This window comes from Bubalus bubalis, chromosome 23, assembly GCF_019923935.1.
Source record: "Bubalus bubalis isolate 160015118507 breed Murrah chromosome 23, NDDB_SH_1, whole genome shotgun sequence".
In the NCBI taxonomy this organism is placed as follows: Eukaryota; Metazoa; Chordata; class Mammalia; order Artiodactyla; family Bovidae; genus Bubalus; species Bubalus bubalis.
This window is the reverse complement of record NC_059179.1, coordinates 18,525,882-18,547,538: the sequence shown is the minus strand read 5'-3', so window position 1 is coordinate 18,547,538 and position 21,657 is coordinate 18,525,882. Positions and strand designations below refer to the sequence as shown.

The 21,657-nt window shown below is 52.9% G+C and overlaps 1 protein-coding gene across 1 annotated transcript in view; it reads left to right on the top strand.

Annotated features, from left to right (window-relative positions):
• The window catches only part of SLIT1 (slit guidance ligand 1), a 178,481-nt gene that overhangs the window by 104,474 nt on the left and 52,350 nt on the right, over positions 1-21,657 (top strand). The window contains exons 5-13 of the mRNA XM_025274439.3: positions 11,041-11,112; positions 12,180-12,251; positions 12,840-12,911; positions 13,445-13,608; positions 15,746-15,893; positions 16,291-16,362; positions 16,846-16,917; positions 19,154-19,225; positions 19,944-20,087. Of these exons, the coding sequence (XP_025130224.2) occupies positions 11,041-11,112; positions 12,180-12,251; positions 12,840-12,911; positions 13,445-13,608; positions 15,746-15,893; positions 16,291-16,362; positions 16,846-16,917; positions 19,154-19,225; positions 19,944-20,087 (888 nt within the window). The remainder of the gene's footprint in view (positions 1-11,040; positions 11,113-12,179; positions 12,252-12,839; positions 12,912-13,444; positions 13,609-15,745; positions 15,894-16,290; positions 16,363-16,845; positions 16,918-19,153; positions 19,226-19,943; positions 20,088-21,657) is intronic.

The window sequence follows — 21,657 nt, the reverse complement described above, 5'->3', positions numbered from 1 at the left end:
CCCCTTTTCTTCTGAGAAACTCCTAAGGCCAAGACTCAGACAGAGCCTGGGCTGCTGTGAAGGGGATAGAGAGATAGTGGATGAGGTCTTGGGTAAAAGAAATAGGCCCCATTTTCTCCTTATGGACCAGGGGAGAGAAGACTGGAAATGTCCCAGGGCCTCGGTGATACCCTGTTGGCCTCCTTGGTGGGCCACTGCTGCCATGGGCTTCAATCAAACATCTGTTCTGGCATTAGCTACCCTGCCGCATTGGCTGGGCCCCCAAGTTCTCCCTGGGGAAGCTCAGACTAGCAACTTGATCACTTGTCCTGAGTGGAGGCCCCTCCTTGAGCACAGCTTAGATTCTGCTTGCCCAGTTCTGTGGCCCCTGTGCTTGGTTCTCTTTCCCCAGACCGCATTGAGTCCTGCCTATACCTTTCCCAGGTCCTTATGAGGGAACAACCCAAAGAATATGCCGTCAGAGTCTAGATAAACTTAACTGAGAAAAATGATATGAATGAAGGATGGCCTACATGCATGCATCCCTCAAAATATTCTAAAATCCACCCTGGCTCAAGGCAGGCCAGTGGAGGGCAGTGCATGCCATGGGGCTGACCTGTCTGCAGAATGACTTCTCCTGAGGTCTGGTTTCAGGCTGTGAGCCTGGACTGGCAGTCTATAACTAATTGCCCTGTGAAACACATTGCTGTGTCAGAAGCAGACCAATTTACCAAATGTCATTTTGCTAAAAGCCAATTTGCCCAAAGCCAATTCACTGAATGGCCAATTTGTCAAATGACCAATTCATCAAAATGACTTACTTTCTTTAACTACTTGGTGTGAGTTGACTGGCTTGCGTTTTGCATTTATGATGGTACTTTAAGGACTGATCCATTTGTCCCTGGCCACACTCCAGGTGTTTGAACTATGGTGAACACCTCCCGAGTCTCTTCCTTTGACTGCAGGGAGCTGGGGCAGGGAAAACCCAATAGCCCCTGAAAGGCCTTTGTGAAGACAAATGGGAAACAACCCAACTAAAATGAAATTGGTAAAGGTAACAAAGAAATTTAGCAAACTGCCTTTCGGAGAACTGGCTGATCTGTGACTTGGCATCTAGGCAAGTGACTCAGAAGGGAGCAACTTAATGTCCTCGAGCCTCCTTTGGGGATGTTGTAAGTGTCCCAATTTTTTTTTTTTAATATTCGGCTGCTTCTTTAGGGGACCCGTAAGAGGCCTTTATGCTTGGTTTTAGAACCAGGAAAGGCCACACCTCTCCCAAGCTCGCTTTCATCTCTGGACTTGGCAAGCTGTATGCATAGCAATCTCCATGTCCTCAGAGTCTGGAGAAAGTCCAGGCCCATGTATAACACATGCAAAGGCTTTTATAGGGTGTGCTTCTCCCTCTCATTTGACATGTTTACTCATTTTTAAAAATAATTTTCTTTATTTATATTTTTGGCTGTGCTGGGTCTTCATTGCTGCACAGGTTTTCCTTTAGTTGTGGAGAGCGGGGGTTACTCTTTAGTTGTGCGTGGGCATCTTTTTGTGGTGGCTTCTCTTGCTGTGGAGCACAGGCTCTCGGGCACACAGGTTTCAGTAGTTGTGGCTCCTGGGCTCTAGAGTGCAGGCTTAATAGTTGTGGTGCACGAGCTTATTTGCTCCCGAGTTTCCACAAATTGATGGAGAAGGAAATGGCAACCCACTCCAGTACCCTTGCCTGGAAAATCCCACGGATGGAGGAGTGTGGTAGACTACAGTCCATGGGGTCACAAAGAGTCAGACACAACTGAGCAACTTCACTTTCACATTCCACAAATTGAACACACTCACATAACCAACAGCAAACAGATCAAGAAGGAAAATATCACAAGCACCCAGAAGCCTCTTGTACCTCCTCCCAGTCATTAATCCCCCCGCATGGGGTAACCATGATCCTGCTCCCCACAGCATAGACTCATTTTGCCTATTTTTGTGCTTTATATGAAAGGCACATGTGGTATCTAATCCTCTCTATAACCCGGCAAGAGGGAGCTGTGATGAACTCCCCTTTACACACGAACAACCAGATTCAGAGAGGTTGAGTAACTTCCTAAAGGTCGCACAAATAGTAAATGGTTAAACTTGGAATCAAACCCAGTTTTGGAATCTGGCTCCAAAGTTCGTGTTCTTTCCCCTATGTCTTAAATCTTTCTCCTGCTGAAGCCCCACCCTGTCTCTTTCCTCTTCTGCCTCACTGTCCCCTGTGCCTGGACTGGGAATCTGTGAAGTCATTGGTCCTAACTACTCAAAGATGTCTGGAACAAGAGCCTTATCTCCCCCAGTGCATCCCTGCTTAGGACTCAGAAGCATGCCTGGACCTTCCTGGGGGCTTGGTGCGTAATGGTTGAGTATGGGGAAGAATTAAGGGGGGCTTACATTATGCCGGCCGTCTTCATTTGCCTGATTGCCATTACTGTGTCCTTGCCATGGTGGCTGGGACCTATGCCCGCTGGCCTGTTTCCTGCTTGTCCTGGAGCCACTCACTCCTGAATGGGACTCTAGCCTCTGAGCAGTTTTCCTTGGCAGGGCTCTGTGGTTGCTTTGTGGGGGTGTGTGCCTCTCCTCTGATATCTCTGTTGTGGGAATTGATTGCAATGATGCTTGGTAGCTGCATAACAAACAGCCCAGTTCACAGAAATGTTACCCAGGCTGGTTTTACAGCGCCATGATCCAGGGCTGTTTAATGTCTCTTCTTAATGAGTTTTCTGCAACATTAACTCAGCGGCGCTGGAGGGAGGGGGCAGCTGGCCACAGGAGGATGTGTGACTTCGGGTGGTGGTGTGGGCATGAGAAGGAAAGTCTCTCCTGCCAACAGTGCCTGGCACGCACTGGTCACTCAGAGCCGCCCATTTCTTCTGCAAAGGTCCAGCCCCACAATCCGTGGTGTCAGCCTCCAAAACCACCTACAGGAGTTTGGACATCAGGAGTTCCCTGGGAAAATATTGGGTACGCGATGCTTTAACAAATCTTAAGGCTTTGCAGAGCATGTGAGAGCTTTAATTCCATGAATGTTTTCAGCATCTGAGGAGGAGGAGGTGGAGAATGAGAGCGGGTCAGAGCTGGACCACCAGCAATTAGTAGAGGTCATTTTGAAGCCTTATTGGCAACACGATTGTCACCTACTGTGTGCCAGATAGTCTTCGGGATATGCTCATATGCCTTTGTCTATTTATCTTATAAGCTTATGTTACAGATGAGGAAACAGGTGCAAAGGGGCAGTCAGTTGATTCTGAGCTTGCTTTTGAATCCAGTTCGCCTGACTCTCCTCTCAGACCAGCTACTGCCTGGCCAGTGCTTCATCCTCCTCCCAGTGAGGCTTTTTGAGGGGATATGAGTTTAGCTAATGGCCCAGCCATTTATTCCAGCTGGCCTGACTCAGGCCCTCAGGGGAGCAGAGGAGAGGGGATCTGGGGAGCACAGGGATTAGCTAGGGGAACTGGCCACTTAGTGCAGCCGGGACCCTTAGGAGGAGGCCCAGGTAGCTCCCAGGTGGGGTGGGGTGTCTTCCTTTGTTTTGACAACAGCAGAGGGGGTGGGGTCCAAGATCAAAGGAAACTGGACTGTGGATGGCAGGGCCGGTTCCACCTTCAGGCTACCAGCAGCAGCAGCGTGCCCTTTGATCCTACTCCCTGGTCTCTTCTGCATTCTCCCCCCTTCCCTCAACCCAAACTTGACTTCTGGAGACAAAACAAATTCATCCATGTTGAGAATCAGCCCCTGATAAGCTTTCAGTTTGCTCTTCTAGGAGTACCTGAGATTTATGAATGATAAAGCTCCAGTCCCTGCCTTGAGGCTGGAGTCAGGCAAATGTCTCTCTACCTGTCTTTATCAGCAAATGTCTCTCAAGAACCTGCTTTGAATGTCACCTGGAGACAGGTGTGCACACATACCACATACCCACCAGGGGTAACTCTGGGGCACCTGAATGTTGTCCCTAGGCTGGGGAGACTGGGCAGGGAGGGATAATTGCAGAATTAATTTCCCTTCTGGGTAAGAAGGGTAGGATTTGAGCGGAGACTTGAAGGACAGGCAGAGACAAAGGAGGGATGGTCCTGCCAGGTCCCAGGCACACCTTAGATGTGGTTGTGTACCTGCATCCCACAGGGGCACCATGAACCTTTCCCCTGGGTCCTCCTGCAGCAGGGACCTGGGGTGCCGAGCAGACCCCAGGGACTCTGTCTCCAGCCCCTTGCCTGAGCCCTGACCTGGAGCAGTGGCTCTTGACCTTCTCCAAGGAGCGGATTACTTCCTCCATGCCAATGCCCTCTTAGCAAGTGTTGCCCTGCCGCGACCTCAGCAGGGGTGCAGGGAGGACAGTGGTACTAATGTCGTGGCTGTGACTACCTCACCTCTGGTGAGCGTCTCCTCTGTTCCCTGTGAAGGTGGGCAGTGGCATGCCACAGGTGACAGGCCAGAGGCTGCTCTTCCCTCTTTCTACCCAGTGGGGGTGTTTGTGTCCAAGCCTCCCCCAACCCGGCACCCCCCAAAATAGGAATTGTCACCTCTGTTCCTGGCTATGAAATGCTGGCAGGCACAGGGGCTATGATCCCTAGCCTTTAGCCTCAGCTGGGATAGGAACCTCTGGTGGCTCAGACAGTAAAGAATCTGCCTGCAATGCAGGAGACCTGGGTTCATTCCCTGGGTTGGGAAGATCTCCTGGAGAAGGGCACGGCTACCCACTCCAGTATTCTTGCCTGGAAAATTCCATGGACAGAGGAGCCTGGCAGGTTCTGGGGTCGCACAGAGTTGGACACGATTGAGCATGCATGCACAGTACAGGGACAGCTTTAACCTTTTCCCTCGTCAGAGGCAGCACGTTTCAAACTTTCATATTCATGTGAATCACTGGGGGTCTGGCTAACATGCAGATTCAGATTCAGAAGGTGGGGCCAGAAGGTCCATCTTTCTGAATCTCCCAGGTGGCTCCGCTGCTGCTGGTCCAGGTGCCAGAGACGTGGGTGCTGTGACCCGCCAAGGGGTCTTGGGTGGCACTTACAGCAGCAGCAGCGTGAGGGAAGCTGCTCTGAGCGGGGCCCACCCATTGTCATTCTGCCCTCCTGACCTCTCGGGGAGGCTGGTACTTTTGGAAGTGGAGACCAAGGTGCTGGGAACTAACTGAAGGTCGTGCCCGAGGTCACGCGGCAGGCTGGTGGCAGAGCGAGCCTCCAGCCTCACCCCTGTCCCCGATTCCAAGTCCTAGAATTTTCAACTCTGACTCTCCCCACACCCCCAGCCCCAAGGCTCGTAAAGACAATTAACAGTGGCAATCGATGCCCACCCCAGTCAAAAGTACCATACACACACAGCCTCAGTTAAGCTCCATGGCCCCATGATTATTCCCACTTTATAGAGGAGGAGACAGAGGCTCTAGGGGTTTGGAAACTGGCATGAGGTGCCTCAGTGGGTAGGTGCTCAGCTGCCTTCGTCTGCTCCAAGGCTTAGGTCCTTAATCTGATAAAAGAGCCCTGTGCTAGGTGGCTTGGAGTAGTCAGGCTGCCCTGGTTTCCTCCAGGCTCCATATTGGGTGAGCTCAGAGTAACCAGTCAGACGAGAGGACAGGACAGTTTGCCCAGAGACTCCACGTGTCTTGAGAGGCAGACCGAGCAGGCCCCGAGCTCTGCAATGGGGCTGTCGGGTGGGGGCAGGAACCCAGGCCAAGTCTGGCTTTGTCTGGGCCCCCCGCTGATTCTCTCAGAGGCCAGGCTGCCGGCAGGACCCAATCTACTTAGAGCGTGAAGGGGGATTAGCAGTGAGAACATGGGGTCTCAACCTCGGCTTCCCAGCCCCCACCTCCCCAGCCCTGGCGGAGGCTGGAGGGATTGGCGGGAGGAGGGCAGCAGGAGCAAGGGCTTCTGGGAGGGTGCCTGAGCCGGGGTGTGGGCCTCCCTGAAGAGAAGGGACCCAGCTGGGTCTCTGGGCTCACTGGGGTGTCCCAGACTCCAGGAGGGTGCTATTAGCCACAGCCTGCCTCTCAGGGCCCCTCATCTTTGGGGGTGGGGTTCAGGCAGGGGATATTTGCACCCTGAGTTCGAGACCCACCCCCTCCATGGACTCCAGGGGTCCAGTTCCCTCTCCTCTTCTGGGTCCCACGAGAGTCACTCAGTCATCTTTGTCAGAGGCTCCTCATCCCCTCTGCTCATGCAGCTGGGACCACCTCAGAGCCATGGAGGGTGGTGACCGGAGTTATGTCAGGATATGGGAAGGGCAGGTTGATTCTAACCCCAGTGGCCACAAATGCTTCTCTAGTGCAGCACCCCCCACCCCCTCTTCAGACCTCTCTGTAGCTGGGTGTCAGGCAGAGAAGGGACAACCATACCCTGTGTCCGGGAAGAGGTTTGGTCCCGCAAAGTTGACACAGAACCAGCCATCCTGCCCCAGGTCCCTGCTTTCCCCTCTCAACCCCAAGGCCTGTCCTAACTCCTTGTTTAGTCAGGAAAATGCAGAGGGATTGCTGCAAGAGACTCATGGAGGGAACCACTTTACTCAGCTAAATGTTACTGAGCCCCTGCAGTGCGCTCCATCTAGGGAGGGATACAATAACCTGGAGCCAGAGATTGGAGGCTAAATTAAAAAAACCAAAAATCAATATTTTACTACATTCATTACACAAATATTTCATTATAAGCCTGGATTTGTGCTGAGAAGGAAAATCAGAGGGGCCTTGGGAACCTGTAGCAGAGGGAGCTATGAAGGGAGATGTCTGTAGACTGAGATATGAAGGATGAATAGGAGTTACCAGGGGAAGAGTGGAGGGAGAATAGTTTTGGCAGAGGAAACGGAAGGGCAAAGGTCCTGTGGCAGAAGGGATGTGAGGGGACGGCAGCCTATGTGGCGAGCACCCAGTGCCTGTCACATCAGATCCTACAAGGTAGGTGCCGCTTCTTACCCCCTTTTTGCAGATGAGAAAACTGAGGCCAGAGAGGTTAGGTGACTCACCCAAGACAACATGATTTAAGTGAGTGAGACAGGGCTCCTTGACCCCAAGTCACCATGGTGACACTCGGTTGTGGCTCTCAGCCAGCGGCCTCTACTCCTTGGCCTCTCAGTGTGTGCTTCCTGGACCAGCAGCATCTGTATCTCTGGGGGCCTGTCAGAAATCTAGGACCTCATTCTTACCTGTAGGCCAGCCCCTGGTCTGGTTGCTGCATCCTTGCTCTGGTAATCTGATTCTTGCTGTCCGGCCTGAGGCTGCCTTCTGAGCTGCTGTCTGCCCTGTGGCTGTGTGCCCTGGGCCTCCTTTGGCCAGGATCAGGTCACCAGCTGCTCCGAGTTTTGGTTTGTCCTTCCAGCTCCAGAGCACCCCTCTTCCAGGATGGCCCCTCTCAGTATATCGCATCCTGCTCTGACACACCCGGGGCCACGCAAGCACCTCACTTCACTTCACCTCACTTCAGGGTCTCTGATAAGGTCACCAAGAGAGGAGCATGGGAGCAACAACGACCAAGTTTAGGGGAGAACTAGGAGGCTCTGGAGAAGGCAATGGCACCCCACTCCAGTACTCTTGCCTGGAAAATCCCATGGATGGAAGAGCCTGGTGGGCTGCAGTCCATGGGGTCGCTAAGAGTCAGACACGATGGAGTGACTTCACTTTCACTTTTCACTTTCATGCATTGGAGAAGGAAATGGCAACCCACTCCAGTGTTCTTGCCTGGAGAATCCCAGGGACGGGGGAGCCTGGTGGGCTGCTGTCCATGGGGTCGCACAGAGTCAGACACGACTGAAGTGACTTAGCAGGAGGCTCTGGACCTGGGGAAATACCATGAGGAAAGTCGTAGGTGGGACCTTTGGAGTTTGCGTGCCAAAGTGGTGAAAATGGAGATGAGGAACTTTATTTCACAGAGGCTTGGGAAAGACAAGATAGTTGTTGACCAGGTAGGAGATCAGCTGGGGCAAAAAAGTAAAGAACAGTTTTGGGTTTGCCAATTGGCTGAGCAGGCATCCAGGTCCAGGGACGGCTTCTGGCGCCCCCTAGTGACTAGTGAGAAAATTGGAAACACCAGAACCTTAGCAAAGGGATCGGGGGACCGTGCTTCAGCTGGGACAAAGCCAGTGTTTCTTAAAAACTGCCAAATGGAGGGACTCGAACAGAACCGTAAATACATGAACTCTCTTAATCTTCTTCAAAGCCCTGTAGACTAGATAGTTTAACTCTCATACTACAAATAGGGAAACTGAAGCTCTCAACTGTGTAGCTTCCGGGGCCCACGGCTGTAAATGGCAGAAGCAGGAGCTGCGTTTAGATCCTTCCATTACAGAGTCTGGGGTCTCTGCACCGCCCTTTCTGCTAGCACTTTGCATGTCCTGGACTTTCCAAGGCTCAGCTGTTTCCCTGTGGTCTAGACGTTGGCCTCTTCCAGGGTCTCAAATTCAGTTTCCTTTACTCTTTTTAACAGCAAGGGCACCATACCCATACCCAGCCTTGGACTCTCACCTCATTAGGTGGCGCTTGGTTTCCACTGGGGGCAGAATCTTTTCTCTATAAGCTTTGGTGCCCCAGAGCCATGTCTAAAAGGCCATCAGATCACACCCCTCTCTGGTCTAAGTGTCACCTCCTCTGCTGGGCAAGGCTTTTTCCTTTCAACACCCTCCACCCACCCCCTCCTGCTCCCAGCTGTTCCTGGATCAAGCCAGGCTCATGCCTCCTGCCTCTGACAGACCATTCTTGCCCCCTCCTCTCCCCACTTAGCTCCTGGTGTGCACCCTTACAGAATTGCTCTGCCCGAATCATACTTTGATGCAATGCTACTCTAAGAAACAGACACATGAAACCCATTTATTATATGGATCTAATGTTATTGATTAGGACACTCAGTCATTTTTTACAAAGACCCCTGGAGAAATTCTTGTCACATCTTAGTGCCCAAAACAGCTATACTCCTGAGAAATAGGTTCTTTTGAGTTTATACATATATCGAGGATGCAATTAACTGACCAGTTTTCCCTTTACGCATGGGCTCTCAGAAAGCTTGACACCCACCCTCAATCCCGGACCCGGCAGCTATATGGGTCATGTGATGTTGCATGCTCGGTGTCCACCATTGATTTGTCTTCTCTTTGCCCTACTTTTTACTTCTGCACTCTTGCTGTTTTATAAATCCATATAAGCCACCTGCAAGCCTTTCTGCAACAAGGTTGGCCTAAATCAATACACTGATCAATACAAATAAAAAACCTTCCTTGCAGGGCTGTAGTGAGGATTAAATGGAATAACGGTGGGGAGTTCAGCCCAGAGTTCCCTGCCAGGCTTGGCTGAAGGGCGAACTGCTAGCTGGGACAGAGACAGGCTGGTTAGATGAAGCCAGACACAGCTGAAATGCAGTTATGGAGGAGAGAGAGGAGAGTCTGTGTCGCAGGCTTGAGATGCCTTCTTTCAAGGAGAGAGCGAGCAGGGAACATGGGGTGTGATGGTAACAAAGGCCCTTGAGACCACAGGTGCTTGGGGCGGGTTAGGTGGCTGGGGGACAGGAGGGGCTGGGGTTTGGAGAAGGGAGCTCAGAGATGTCGGCTCACACTCTGTCTGGGGCGCAGGGTTTTAGGCGCAGCTGTTCCCCCACTTTGCACACAAGGAAACTAGGGCTCAGGAGGAAAAAGGGTAAACCCACAGATGCAAATCCAGGAAGTGGGGAGATGGGATTCGAACCAGCCTTTCCGAGGTCAGGGCCCTGTGTACTCTGCTTCGGCGCTTCTGTTTCATTGTCTCAACCAGAAAAACTCAGGCCGGGGGGTGTAGTTCCCACAGCTTAGGGAATTCCCAGTGGGGGGCCCTGTGGGCTGTGTTCTTGGGGCTCAAAGTAAACCCTGAGGCTCATGGGGTGAATGGCTGAGAGGAAGGAAATGGTGAAAGCCCCATGCATCTAGCCCAGGAGGAGAGTCTGAGGTCTGCCGAACTGTCCAACATAGGTTCCCGAGTCGGGACCAGCAGTCCAGGCCATCAGAGATTGTCAGAGATCGGCTGCAGTGCATGGGGAGGCTCTGGGACCTGACTGCTAGGCTCAGCCTCTGGAGCACTCCCCCTACCCCCACCCCCACCTCCACCAGCTTTTTTCCCTTAAAGAGGCCGCCTCACTTCCCTGAGCCTCCCTTTCCCACCTACTGCAGTGGGGATGGTGATAGTATTTGCCCCACACTGGGACGAGCTGGGCGGAGCAGGGGTTGGGGGAGGTTGCTGTCCCCACTGTGGGAAGCAAATGGGCATTTACGAAGTCTGCAGTGAGGATTGAGAAAGGGAGGAGAGGCAAGTGGACAGGAGCCCGAGGCCCAGTCCTGCCAGGGAGGGGAGGCTGGTTTGCTAAGGCCATGCAGTGCCTTCTCCCTCACTTCAGGATGTTAATAAGGGGGAGGTGACGAAGTCCTGGGTGGTCCCTGCCCTCCACGCCTCAGGGCTAGGATGCAGTCCTGTGTTCCCTAGGTGGGCATGCTTAGTCCCCAGGTGGACCCAGGCTTAGTAGCAGCCCTGGTCCCCGCAGACCCCAAGACCACAGCACCTGGAGTCAGCTCCAGCCTGGAGTTCATGACCTAGGTGGGATCCCTACTGCTGGGTTACCTGGGATCCAGCTGTGCCTTCTTCTGGCGCTTCCGTTCCTGCTCAGTAGAACACAGAGTGAGCTATCAGAAGACTCTCTACAGGTTTGGGGCAGCTGGGGGCTCTGTCGAGAAGCCCTTGCTCTTTACTTTGCAGCCCTGGAGGATGCCTTGGGGCCGAGCTGACCCCCGCGGATCTGGCGTAAAGGGTTGGGGGCTGACAGAGCCGATCTCTGACCACTGCCCCAGGCTGCACCCTCCAGCTGCAAACCCTCTGCCCAGAAAAGGGGCAGTGGTGGGGGCCTGAGCTTGACTCGTTCATTCATTCATTCGACAAATGTTTGCCAGTGATCTTTGTGTGCTGAGCGCTGTCCCGGGTGCCAGGACACAGCTCTGTCTGGTCCGGGTACCATCTGGCTCGCTTGACCTCCCTGGCTCTTCAGGGTGCTCTGGAGAAGTGTTTCTGATTATTTTTTTCTCCCTCTGGCTTTGTCCTCACAGGGACCTAAGTGAGAACACCATCCAGGCCATCCCCAGAAAGGCTTTCCGTGGAGCTACAGATCTCAAAAATTTGTGAGTATAAGCCTGAGAGGGAAGGGGGCTTGGGGCTGCAGGGCCACCCCTGGCAGCATCCTGATGTTTCTTCCTGAGCCCTGTGGTCCAGGCAGCCAGGGAGCTGGTCTGGGCTCTGAGATGGCTCATGCCAGCATGGTCTTCTGGAACAACCTGGGGAGGGAGAACGCATTTCATCAGCCTTGGGGGACCCAGTTGAAAGGAGTGTCATCAACAGTGGGATTCTTGTTCCATTGAAATGAACAGTCTCTGTGCCCTTGCCCTTCAGTGGGTGGGGAGAGTTGGGTTTGACTGTTCCCTTTTTTGGGGGCAGGTCCAAATTGTATAAGCTGTTGCAAGTCGGTTAATTTCAGTGAGCCTCTATATATTGTTCTGCAAAGCGGGGGCATCATATTTATGTCACGAGCTTGCTCTGAGTTTGAAATGAGACCTGGAAATGAATACACTCTGTTGAAAGCTGTGTAAATGTGGTGGTTTATTTCTATTATTCACATTTATTCTAGTCCAAGCTTATAGCTCCACCCCACCCCAGGTCTGACTGCCGTATTGATGGCAAATGCCTGGCGTGCTTGTCACCTTCTCCTCCTCCTGGTGCCTGTAGTAGCCATTGGTAATCGATCACTGCATTCTTCCCCAAGGAGCCCAGTCACAGCTTCCGTTTATTCTGGAAGCAGCAGTCCAGGTAGCTGCCTTGAATCGGTCTCTCTTAGCCCTCAGGCTGAAATCTGCTTGCCAGCTCTGGCTGCCACGGCTCCTATGATAGACTCTCATTTTACAGCTGCTAGCGCCCTCTAGGTGGTCTCTAAAGTGGAGGTGGGACCTGCTCCCCAGGAGATGTGCAAGGTTGGGTAGAGGAAAATAATATAACTCTTGCTTATACTTACTGTTTTAAAAATAAGAAAGACTTTAAGCTTTTATTAACGATTACCAATTGGATCACTGTGTGTATACTGGACAAATGATTGGGGCTAGTTTGGAACTAGTGGAGTGCTGGGTGGAATGCTGGGTGGAATACCCCTGCCATAGGTAACGTGCCGTCCTCTCTACCACGTTCCTTTGCTTCACAGACAGCTAGACAAGAACCAGATTGGCTGCATTGAGGAAGGAGCTTTCCGGGCTCTGCGGGGGTTAGAGGTGCTGTAAGTAAAGCCTAGGAAGGGTGGCAAAGGCAGGAGAGCCAAGCTGATACAGGCATCAGGGACCCAGCAGCTGCGTGAAAGGCGGGGGTACCTGGGACGTGGGCTCTAGGCCAGGACTTGCTGCCTGAGGATAGAAGGGCTCGTGCTCGAGGGATCCTGCCTGTGGCAGTGTGACCCAGGCTTAAACTGCCTGTGATGAAGCCCGGGCGTGAGTGGCTGGGTCTCTCCAGAGTTTCTAACACACGAGGCCCGAATGCCTCCTCTTCCTCCCTCTGTCTGTGTGAGCCCCATGCTTTCTTCCAAGCCAGCCAGAGTCTGCACCACCCATCCTCCCCTCCTGGCTCCCCGTCCCCTGTCCTACCAGCCTCAGAGATTATGGCACAGCTGCCTCTTCATCACTGTCCCAGCTCAGGGTTTTCCTCTGGGAAAACCTCAGGTGGCTCTCTGGCATAACCCCCAGGGTCCAGCCCAGCGCTGGGTGGGTGAACCGTGAGCGCGATGTGAGAGAGAAGCCAGGTCCCCCGCTTCCCGCGCAGCTTCCTGCTGGGCCGATGCTAAGTGACCTTGGTTCCCCCCCACCCCACTCAGGACCCTGAACAACAACAACATCACCACCATCCCCGTGTCCAGCTTCAACCACATGCCCAAGCTGCGGACCTTGTGAGTCAGCCCGGAGAGCCCGAGAGCACAGCGCCCAGCTGGGAGGGTGTTGGGGCTCGGAATGGGGGTGGGGAGAGCTCGGCCTCCTCTGCAACCCCAGAGGTCACCCCAGGGTGGGGACTGAGTGGAGCTGGGGGAGGGGGAGTGATCTAAAAGGGAAGGACGTTGAATGTCTTTTATATTTGATGTTTCCCTTGGGCAGCAGATAATTTGTTTTTGGGTTGGAAGGTGAGTTAAGTGATTTGAGGGGAGGGTGTCTGTGGGCTCAGTGAGCGTGTCCTCATGGGGCACACTCCAGCCGAAGGGCTGCCCCCAGTGCTGGGAGAGGAGGGAGGCTTCCCCCTGCTCAAATAATCTCCAAGTTGGGGCCTGAGCTGTGAAGCTGACTGGGGGTAGGCTGTGCCCCGACCGAGTGGAGTGCCAGGGGCTCGACCCCCCACCCCTGCTGAGCGGAGGGGCTCCGCCCCAGTGTTTCCAGGGGCTGGGGACACAGGTTGGTCGTGAGCCTCCCTGTCCTCGCCCATCCCCTGCAGCCGCCTGCACTCCAACCACCTGTTCTGTGACTGCCACCTGGCCTGGCTCTCCCAGTGGCTGAGGCAACGGCCAACCATCGGGCTCTTCACCCAGTGCTCGGGCCCCCCTGGCCTGCGCGGCCTCAACGTGGCTGAGGTCCAGAAGAGTGAGTTCAGCTGCTCAGGTGGGTGCCGGCCCTGCTGGGGCTCTCAGATCCCCATCGCCTGCCTCCTGCCCGCCTCCTGTTCCTGCCCAGGGCCTCCTGTCACCACGCATTCACATCTGAGCCACCCAAGACCCCCTGTCCTCATCCGTGGACGCCTCTTGGACCACACGCCATCTGCTATGCTCACCCACTCTCTCCTGTCCAGACTCACTGACTCCTGTCCTCAGTCACCTCATTCTCAGCCACTACCTCCTGCTCTCAAGCATTGCCTTTGTCTACGCATCGCCTCCTGCCTCCACTGCATTTCCCCTCTGGTCCCCACCATCAGTCCTTTCCTGTTGCCTGTCCCTTGTCCCTCTGCCCCATCCCTTCTACTCAATGCCTCGCTTTTGCTTCTACCCAGTGCTGCCAGCCCTTTCCTCCCTCCCCTCCCCGCCAGCCCATCAACTCCCACCCCTCACTTCCTCCACTCCTTGCCCCCTCCTATTCCCGCCTTTCCCTTCCCTCATTGTGCTACTTTGAAAAGTCATTGAATTGGGCCTAAAGCCTTGGTTTGAGGTGAGACAGACTCCAGAGCCTGTACCTCCATCTTCTACTGGGGGTCCTGCGAGGGCCTCCTTTCTGGCCACCCCGCCTCCTGTCTGGTCCTTCCAGTCTCCACACTGCAGCCAGAAAAATGTAAAGGGACAGACAAATCTGGACTGGTTACTGTTGCTTCATCCTCACCAGGCCTCCCAGTGCTCCTGGTAGAGTCCAAGCTGGCCTCAGGCTCCTCGAGGCTGGGCCAGGCCATCTCTGCCTCCTCCACCTAGTGGCCTCCTCAGTCTTCCGTCCCAGTGGGCTCACCTCTGCCCTTCCCAGGAGCAGGTGCCTCCCACCTTGGCCTCCTGGCAGGCTGCTCCCCTGCTGGGTCCACCCTCCCCGCCTTGCTGCCCCGCCTGGTCCTCACCCTGCAGAGCCCCAGATGGGACTTCCCAGGGACTGGTTGCAAGGTCCATGAGCACATGGGCGCATGTGTCATATTCTCTGGTCATTTCTTAGCACTTTGCTCACACTCGACACAGAGATAGATGCTTGGGGAATGTTCGCTGACTAAGTGATCAGCTCACAGATTCATGACAGAGGATCAGATGCTGCCCATTTCTCCCGAGCCTGTGGACCCGAGCCCACCAGTCACACAGAGGTCGGTGTCCTCTCCTCAGCATGAAGCTGGGGATGGGGTAGGGTGGCTGTCTCCTCCTCCTCAGCGCCGGTGCCCCTGTGCTCAGGGCTGCTGTGTGCATGAGACACGACCCCGCAGCTCCGGGCTGGGGGTGTGCGTGTGTTATGCAAAACACAGGGCTGAGAATAGCCAAGCAGTTTCTTTCATGATATCCCAAAGTTGGAGATCTCCTGCGTGTCCACCAGCAAGAGATTGGATTAGCCAGTGATGACAGAGCCATGCAATAGACTATGACTCGGCAATGAAAAAGAAAAAACGTGTACTCATACAATACAGTGGGCAAATCTCAAAAATTTTACCTGGAGTGAAAAGAAATCAAATGTAAGAGAGCCTGCGGTCTGGTTTTGCTCAGGTCCACAGACAAGCAGAACAAATCTTTGGTGAGACATCTCAGAACACTGGCGACCTCGGGGAAGGAGCATGAGGGAAACTTCTTGAGTGATAGAAATATTCCCTGTTGAGGGGGTGGTTCTGTGACTGTATCCATATGTGGGAGTTGGATCAGCTCTACACCTAAGACGGTACACTCGGTATAAGTGGTACATCAGTATTAAAAGACGTGGGCCCTTACATCAGACACTGGGCTTCACCCTGAATGCACCGCTCATTAGCGGTGTCACTTCCACAGATTAATATCGAGGACTCCATGTTCTCACCTGGAAAGTGGCCACGATGATATCACGCTCTGTGCAGGGTTGTGCACTAGGAGTCACTGAGATGTTACACGCACAACCCTTATCACAACATGTGGCACAGAGTATGCACTGGTAAATATGGTCCTTCTTATATTCAAGCCAGAAGTGTCCAGTGACTTGGACTAGAGCCCAGAGCTTCAGAACTGAGGCTAGGATTTCTTAGTGTGCAATTCACACTCTCATGCAGCAGAGTTAGGTTCAGATTCAAGTTCAGCAAACATCGGCGCTGTTTCCGCAGGCCAGGGGGAGGCGGGGCGCGCGCCCTCCTGCACCCTCTCCTCCGGCTCCTGTCCGGCCATGTGCGCCTGCAGCAACGGCATCGTGGATTGTCGCGGCAAAGGCCTGACCGCCATCCCCGCCAACCTGCCCGAGGCCATGACAGAGATGTGAGTACAGGCAGGGCCGGCCAGGCTCTGGTGGTCCAGGGAGGAGCCAGAGTGGGCACTACCCCGAGGCCCCTCTACACTTTGCCTCAGTTGGGCTGAGCTGTCTGCCCAAGGCTGGCACTCTGGAAGGTTGGGGCGGGGTGTCCCTCTGTGGTCCATCTGTCCAGCCCAGCTGGGCCAGTCTGCTAGAATTGGTTTCTTAGTATTAACATCGTACATGAGCCCCTTTCAGCCACACCAGCTTGGGATAATGGCACTCAAAACCAGCTCCTTTTCTCTGCTGCAGCCCCCCTACTCCAGACGAGGATGGGAGCAGGGACTGATGGGTAAAGGGCCTGGTTTCAACAACAACTTGGGTGGGGCGACCTGCCCTTGTCCTTCTGTTTTCTCTCTGCAGCCGGCTGGAGCTCAACGGGATCAAGTCCATCCCCCCGGGGGCCTTCTCTCCCTACAGAAAGCTGCGGAGGATGTGAGTGCCTTCTGCTGTTTCCTGGGGGTCAGCATAGGGCAGAGCCCGGACCAAGCACGCCACTGCCCCGGGGCAGGTGCTGACTCTGCCTCCCATGGCTGTGCCTAGGGCCAAGTCATCACCGGCCTTCCTCCCAGGCTCATCTGTGATGTAGGGATGGTGGTGGTGCCACCTGCTTGAAGGGTAGTCATGAGGCCTAAAGGGGATGCTGAGTCTGAGTCTGGCACGTGACCAGAACTGACTGTCATCCTCCCATTTCAGCTTGGGCACCAATAGGAGCAATTGAGACTGTGAGGTGTGTGTAGGGGATAGCTGGGTTGCCCCCCTGTGCATGGTCCTTGGATAGATAGGAGAACTGGCCCTTCTCTTTCCTAATTTCAAAGAAATATCTGCCCTCCCATAGTATGTGGGAGGCAGGGGGCAGGCAGGGCTCGGTGGCCGTTGAGGGATTCAGCCACCCTCTCTCCTCTGCTCACCTTGCAGAGACTTGAGCAACAACCAGATCTCGGAGATCGCGCCTGATGCCTTCCAGGGCCTCCGGTCCCTGAACTCACTGTGAGTAGCAGTGCCAAGGCTCTGCAGTGGTCCAGGGCATCGCCCCAGGTGCCCACCTCTGGTGGGTGTGAGAGAAGGAACATGTCGCCACCCACCCAGCCTCAGTGGGTCTCCCTCTAGCTGCAGTGCCCAGGGTTGTTGTGCTCGGATTTCCCTTCCTCTTTGTGGACCCTCTGCAGCTGGGAGGGGGAGGAGGGAATCAAGGGCTGAGTGCATGGAAAAGCTAGGCAGAGCTGTTGCCCCTGGCAACAGTGACGCTCTTCCTTTTGCAGTGGGGATTTTCCCAGCATTCTTTGTGGCAGTCATCTGGCTTAGTCCAGCCTTCATGTTGACCCTGCCTCCACACAGAGGCCCAGCACTCTGTTCTCCTAAGCATTCCCTGGGTTAGGGAATGGCAGCAACCACCAGCTCTAATTGTGAAATCTGCCACAGCTTATAACTTTTGTCCCGGACGTGCTCTGATCTCAGGCTGTGGTGGGTGATGGTGAAGACCGTGTTTCCTGCCTACCTGCTCCCTAACCCTGTCCAGTATTTCCCTTCCCTCAACAGTTTATTGGGGACCCATCAATCTACAAAGCACTGTGTGGCATCGAAAATTAGTCTAGGAGATGTTGCCATGTCTCTTTTTCCAAGAACCCTTGCTTGCACTCCCCCGTTCACCGAGCCTCTCACTCCCTGAGGTCCCATGGTGCATTGTCTCCAGAGTGAACTCAGGGTGCCCTGTAGTGAAGCAAGCTCCCTGTTGATGGGGGCTGTTCATCACTCTTGGAAATGAGTATTTTAACCTGTTCCTTGGCAGCACTGGACACATGCTTGGCATTGATTTGGGGCCTGGGAAGTGGAATAGAATGGAACTCCCTCCAGGGTGCTACAGGAGGCTGTCGGCTCAGTGCCTTCCCTGTGCACCCTCTTCCCTTGGAATAGAATCCAAGGTAGTGGGTGGGGCCATTGTGAGTCGCACAAAGTTGTGCAGTGTGCAACCTGCACAGCTGTACTTGACAGCCTGGTGATGGGTCACTACCCCTGGCTGAGGAGATCAGATCCTGAAGATGGCTGCTAAAATGCAGGGTCTTCTTCAGAAAAGTGAATAAATCTCCTCCTAAATTGGAACATGACATCTAACCCATCTAAGTGGGTTCCTGTCACGCCTCCTCACCATATAGGAACTTTCATGCTGAGGTCATGCAAAAAGATAATGCCCACCTTGCAGACCCTGACCTGGTCTCCCTGCCTCAATTCCCACCCATTCCATTCCCCACACAGCAGATGGAGAGATCTTTCCAAATCAGATCACGTCGCAGAGGCCTCCTGGTGCTGGCTGGCTGAGATTCAAGCTACTGTCCACTTTGTTTCCTCCACCCAAACCATACTGAAGCTGTCCACTCGGGCCAGCCTGGAACCTACTTAGCTCCCGCTGTGCCCTCCTCCAAGAGAGATCTTGAAGAGATAGCACACTGCTTTTACTCAGATGGAGTGTTTCCAGGAGTGGCTGGAGGGGTGGGAGGGTGCAGCTTGTGAAAATGGAGTGGAATACACCCCCCACTCCAGGTCTCCATGACACTTCCACCCTCTGTCTGACCCCATTCCTGCCTGCATGTCTTTTTTGAACATTTGCATTTTTTTTGGATTATGTGTGTAATTCATGTTCCATGAAGGAAACTGTAAATTCTAAAGCATAAAACAACCCACTTGCAATCCTGCCACCAGATCAAAACCCAGCTAACACTTTGGTCTGTTCCCTTCTTGTGATATTTTATCTGTGCTGGAAAGTGTCACTTGACGTGCTGGAGCTCATACCACATGTGCTGTCTGGGATCCCAGTTTTTGCCTGTAATTCTCTGAAAAGATGATTTTTCCTACCCTTGGGATTTTCTTCTCTCTGAAAAATCTCCTTTCGGATCCCTAACCAGGTTAATTTCCCATGAGCTTCCCTGGAAGGGTCCTTTTGTAGGCTTCCATGGGATCTGTGCTTGAGGGCAGAGAGTGAGTGAGGGGGTGATCTCAAAACAGTGGGGGTCACGGCTGCCTCTAGCCTATAGGTCACCTTTGTGCTGATTAGGGACCATGACCCCTTCCCAGTGCACTTTACTGCCATCTACTGGCCGCTGTTAGAACAAGCATACACCCGTGGGACCAGTAGTGTGAAAGGCTTAGGGATGGTACCATCGGTGGGCAGGGCTTGGAGAGCTGTGTGGGGCAGTCCTCTAACTCTCCCTTTCCACTGCCGTCTTTCCAGGGTCCTCTATGGGAACAAGATCACAGACCTCCCCCAGGGCGTGTTTGGAGGCCTGTTCACCCTACAGCTCCTGTAAGGACCTAAATGCGAGTGACCTTGGGTGGGACCTATAGAGGGGGGCAGTATTCCTCTGGCCTCTCAGCCTAGCCCTTTCGGCCTCTTTGGGGTGTGGGACTCGCTGGAGGCAAGGAGCTTGGGGGATGGCAGACCTGGCAGGGCTGTGAGGGGCCAGAGAGGTGGATTCAGAGCTGATCGCAGGATGCCTGAGTGGAGAGGTCCCTGAGATGCAGCCTGCGTTCCTGAATGCTCACTGTTGCTGGGGACGGAGTTGTCTCCTGTGAGGGACACCCAGGCCCAGGTCAGGCTCTTTGAACCATGAGCATTCAGGCAAGGTTCTCTCCCAGGGCCTGAGACGCACAGAAGCCAGACACTCCCTCTCAGCTGCTTGGGAAACCCAGCAGAAGGGGAAGCGGAGGATCCCCCAAATGCCTTTGGGAGGTGGCCTGGCCACTGTGCTCGCGGCTGTCCCAGAATCCCATGGGGCAGGCACCTCTAGCAGTTCCTTGAAAGAGAGACACATGGGACTAAATGGTCCCTGTGCATAGAGAAGGCAGCCGGAGTTCTCAGCAACTCTGCATGGAGTGCACATCCAGAGGGCCAGATCCCCTGCGCCTGCTCCCGTGGACTCCTTCCTGACATAACTCATGGTCAGTGCCTAGGAAGGAGCCCAAGACACGATGTATCCACTTCTGTGGCTCTCCCCTCACCACCTGCCTGGCTCTGCCCACAGGCTCCTGAATGCCAACAAGATCAACTGCATCCGGCTCGATGCCTTCCAGGATCTACAGAACCTCTCACTGCTCTCCCTGTATGACAACAAGATCCAGAGTCTTGCTAAGGGCACCTTCACCTCCCTGCGGGCCATCCAGACCCTGTGAGTGCCCTCTTGCCCCTCCCGCACCCCAGCAGGTGGACCTCAGGGAGATAACAGCCTCTAGGTACAGGCAGGTGTTCAAATTCCAGCTATGCCTCTTAGGAGAAGGCAATGGCACCCCACTCCAGTACTCATGCATGGAAAATCCCATGGGTGGAGGAGCCTGGTAGGCTGCAGTTCTTATTGCCTGTGTGGCCCTAAGCAAGTTAGTTAGCTTCTCTGGGGCTCAGTTTACTCATTCATAAAATGCGAACATCATCTTCACAGGGTTGTTAGGAGATTAAAAGGGATGTTTGTGCAGAGCTTAGCTCATTGCAAATGCTTCTTAAATGTTGGCTACAATTTTTATTATTATTACTACCCATTGATTTTAAGACATGCGTTGTCTCCACAGTAACAGCTGTGGAATTGGATTGCATATTATATTTGATGGCTTATTTAATTGGCAGTATTTTGTTCTTCCTTGATGATACATAAAATATTAATATTAGTGTATCTTGCAATTGATAATGTCTTAAGTGAAAGACAGTGGCAGCAGTGATAATTATAAATTAAAATTAGAGAGCAGTAATTCTAGGAGTTTGCTTTAATCTTTTATTATAGAAAATTAAAAGCATTTAAAGGTAGCACAGCAGACCTCCCATTGCTTGTCTCCCAGCTTTAACTCACAGCCAGTCAGTCTTGCTTCATCTATATGTCTCTCCTTTCATGCCTCCCAGACATCATTTATCATCAACACAGAATTCATACATATTTATAAAAGGCAAGAACTCTGAAAACACACAACACTCTTGTTATATCTAAAAATACAACAATTCTTTAAAATCATCAACTAATTAATGTTCAAATTTCCAAATGTCTCCACATATTATACAATTTTAAAAATTGTTTGAGTCAGGATGTAAATAAGGCCTATGCACGCCCCGTTGGTGGAAAGGTAAATTGGTATGTCCATGGTGGAGAACAGTATGGAGGTTTCTCAAAAAGCTAAAAATAGAACTACCATATCACTCAGCAGTTGGACTCTGGGTGTATATATCCAAAAGAACCCAAAACACTAATGCAATACGTTACACCCCGATGTTCATAGCAGTACTATTTATAATAGCCAAGATACGGAAGCCACCTAAGTGTCCAAGAGAACATGAATGGCTAAAGAAGATATGCTGTAAACATACAACGGAATACTACTTGGCCACAAAAAGGAATGAAATTTTACCCTTTGCAGCAACACAGGTGGACTTAAAGAGCATTATGCTAAGTGAAATAAGTCAGACAGAGAAAGACAAATATTCTGTGATATCACTTACATATGGAAACTAAACAATACAACCAATTATATGAATAAGAAGCAGGCTCATAGATACAGAGAGCAAACTAATGGTTACCACTGGGGGAAGAGGGGAGGGGAAGCGCAGGGCTGGGGGAGAGGGAGGTACAGACTAAGGATGCCAACACGGGGAATATAGCCAATATTTTGTAGTCACTATGGAAAGTAACATTTAAGAACTGTATAAAATTTTAAATAAAGAGCATTTTAAAATCCTCTCCCTCATAAATAAATAAATAA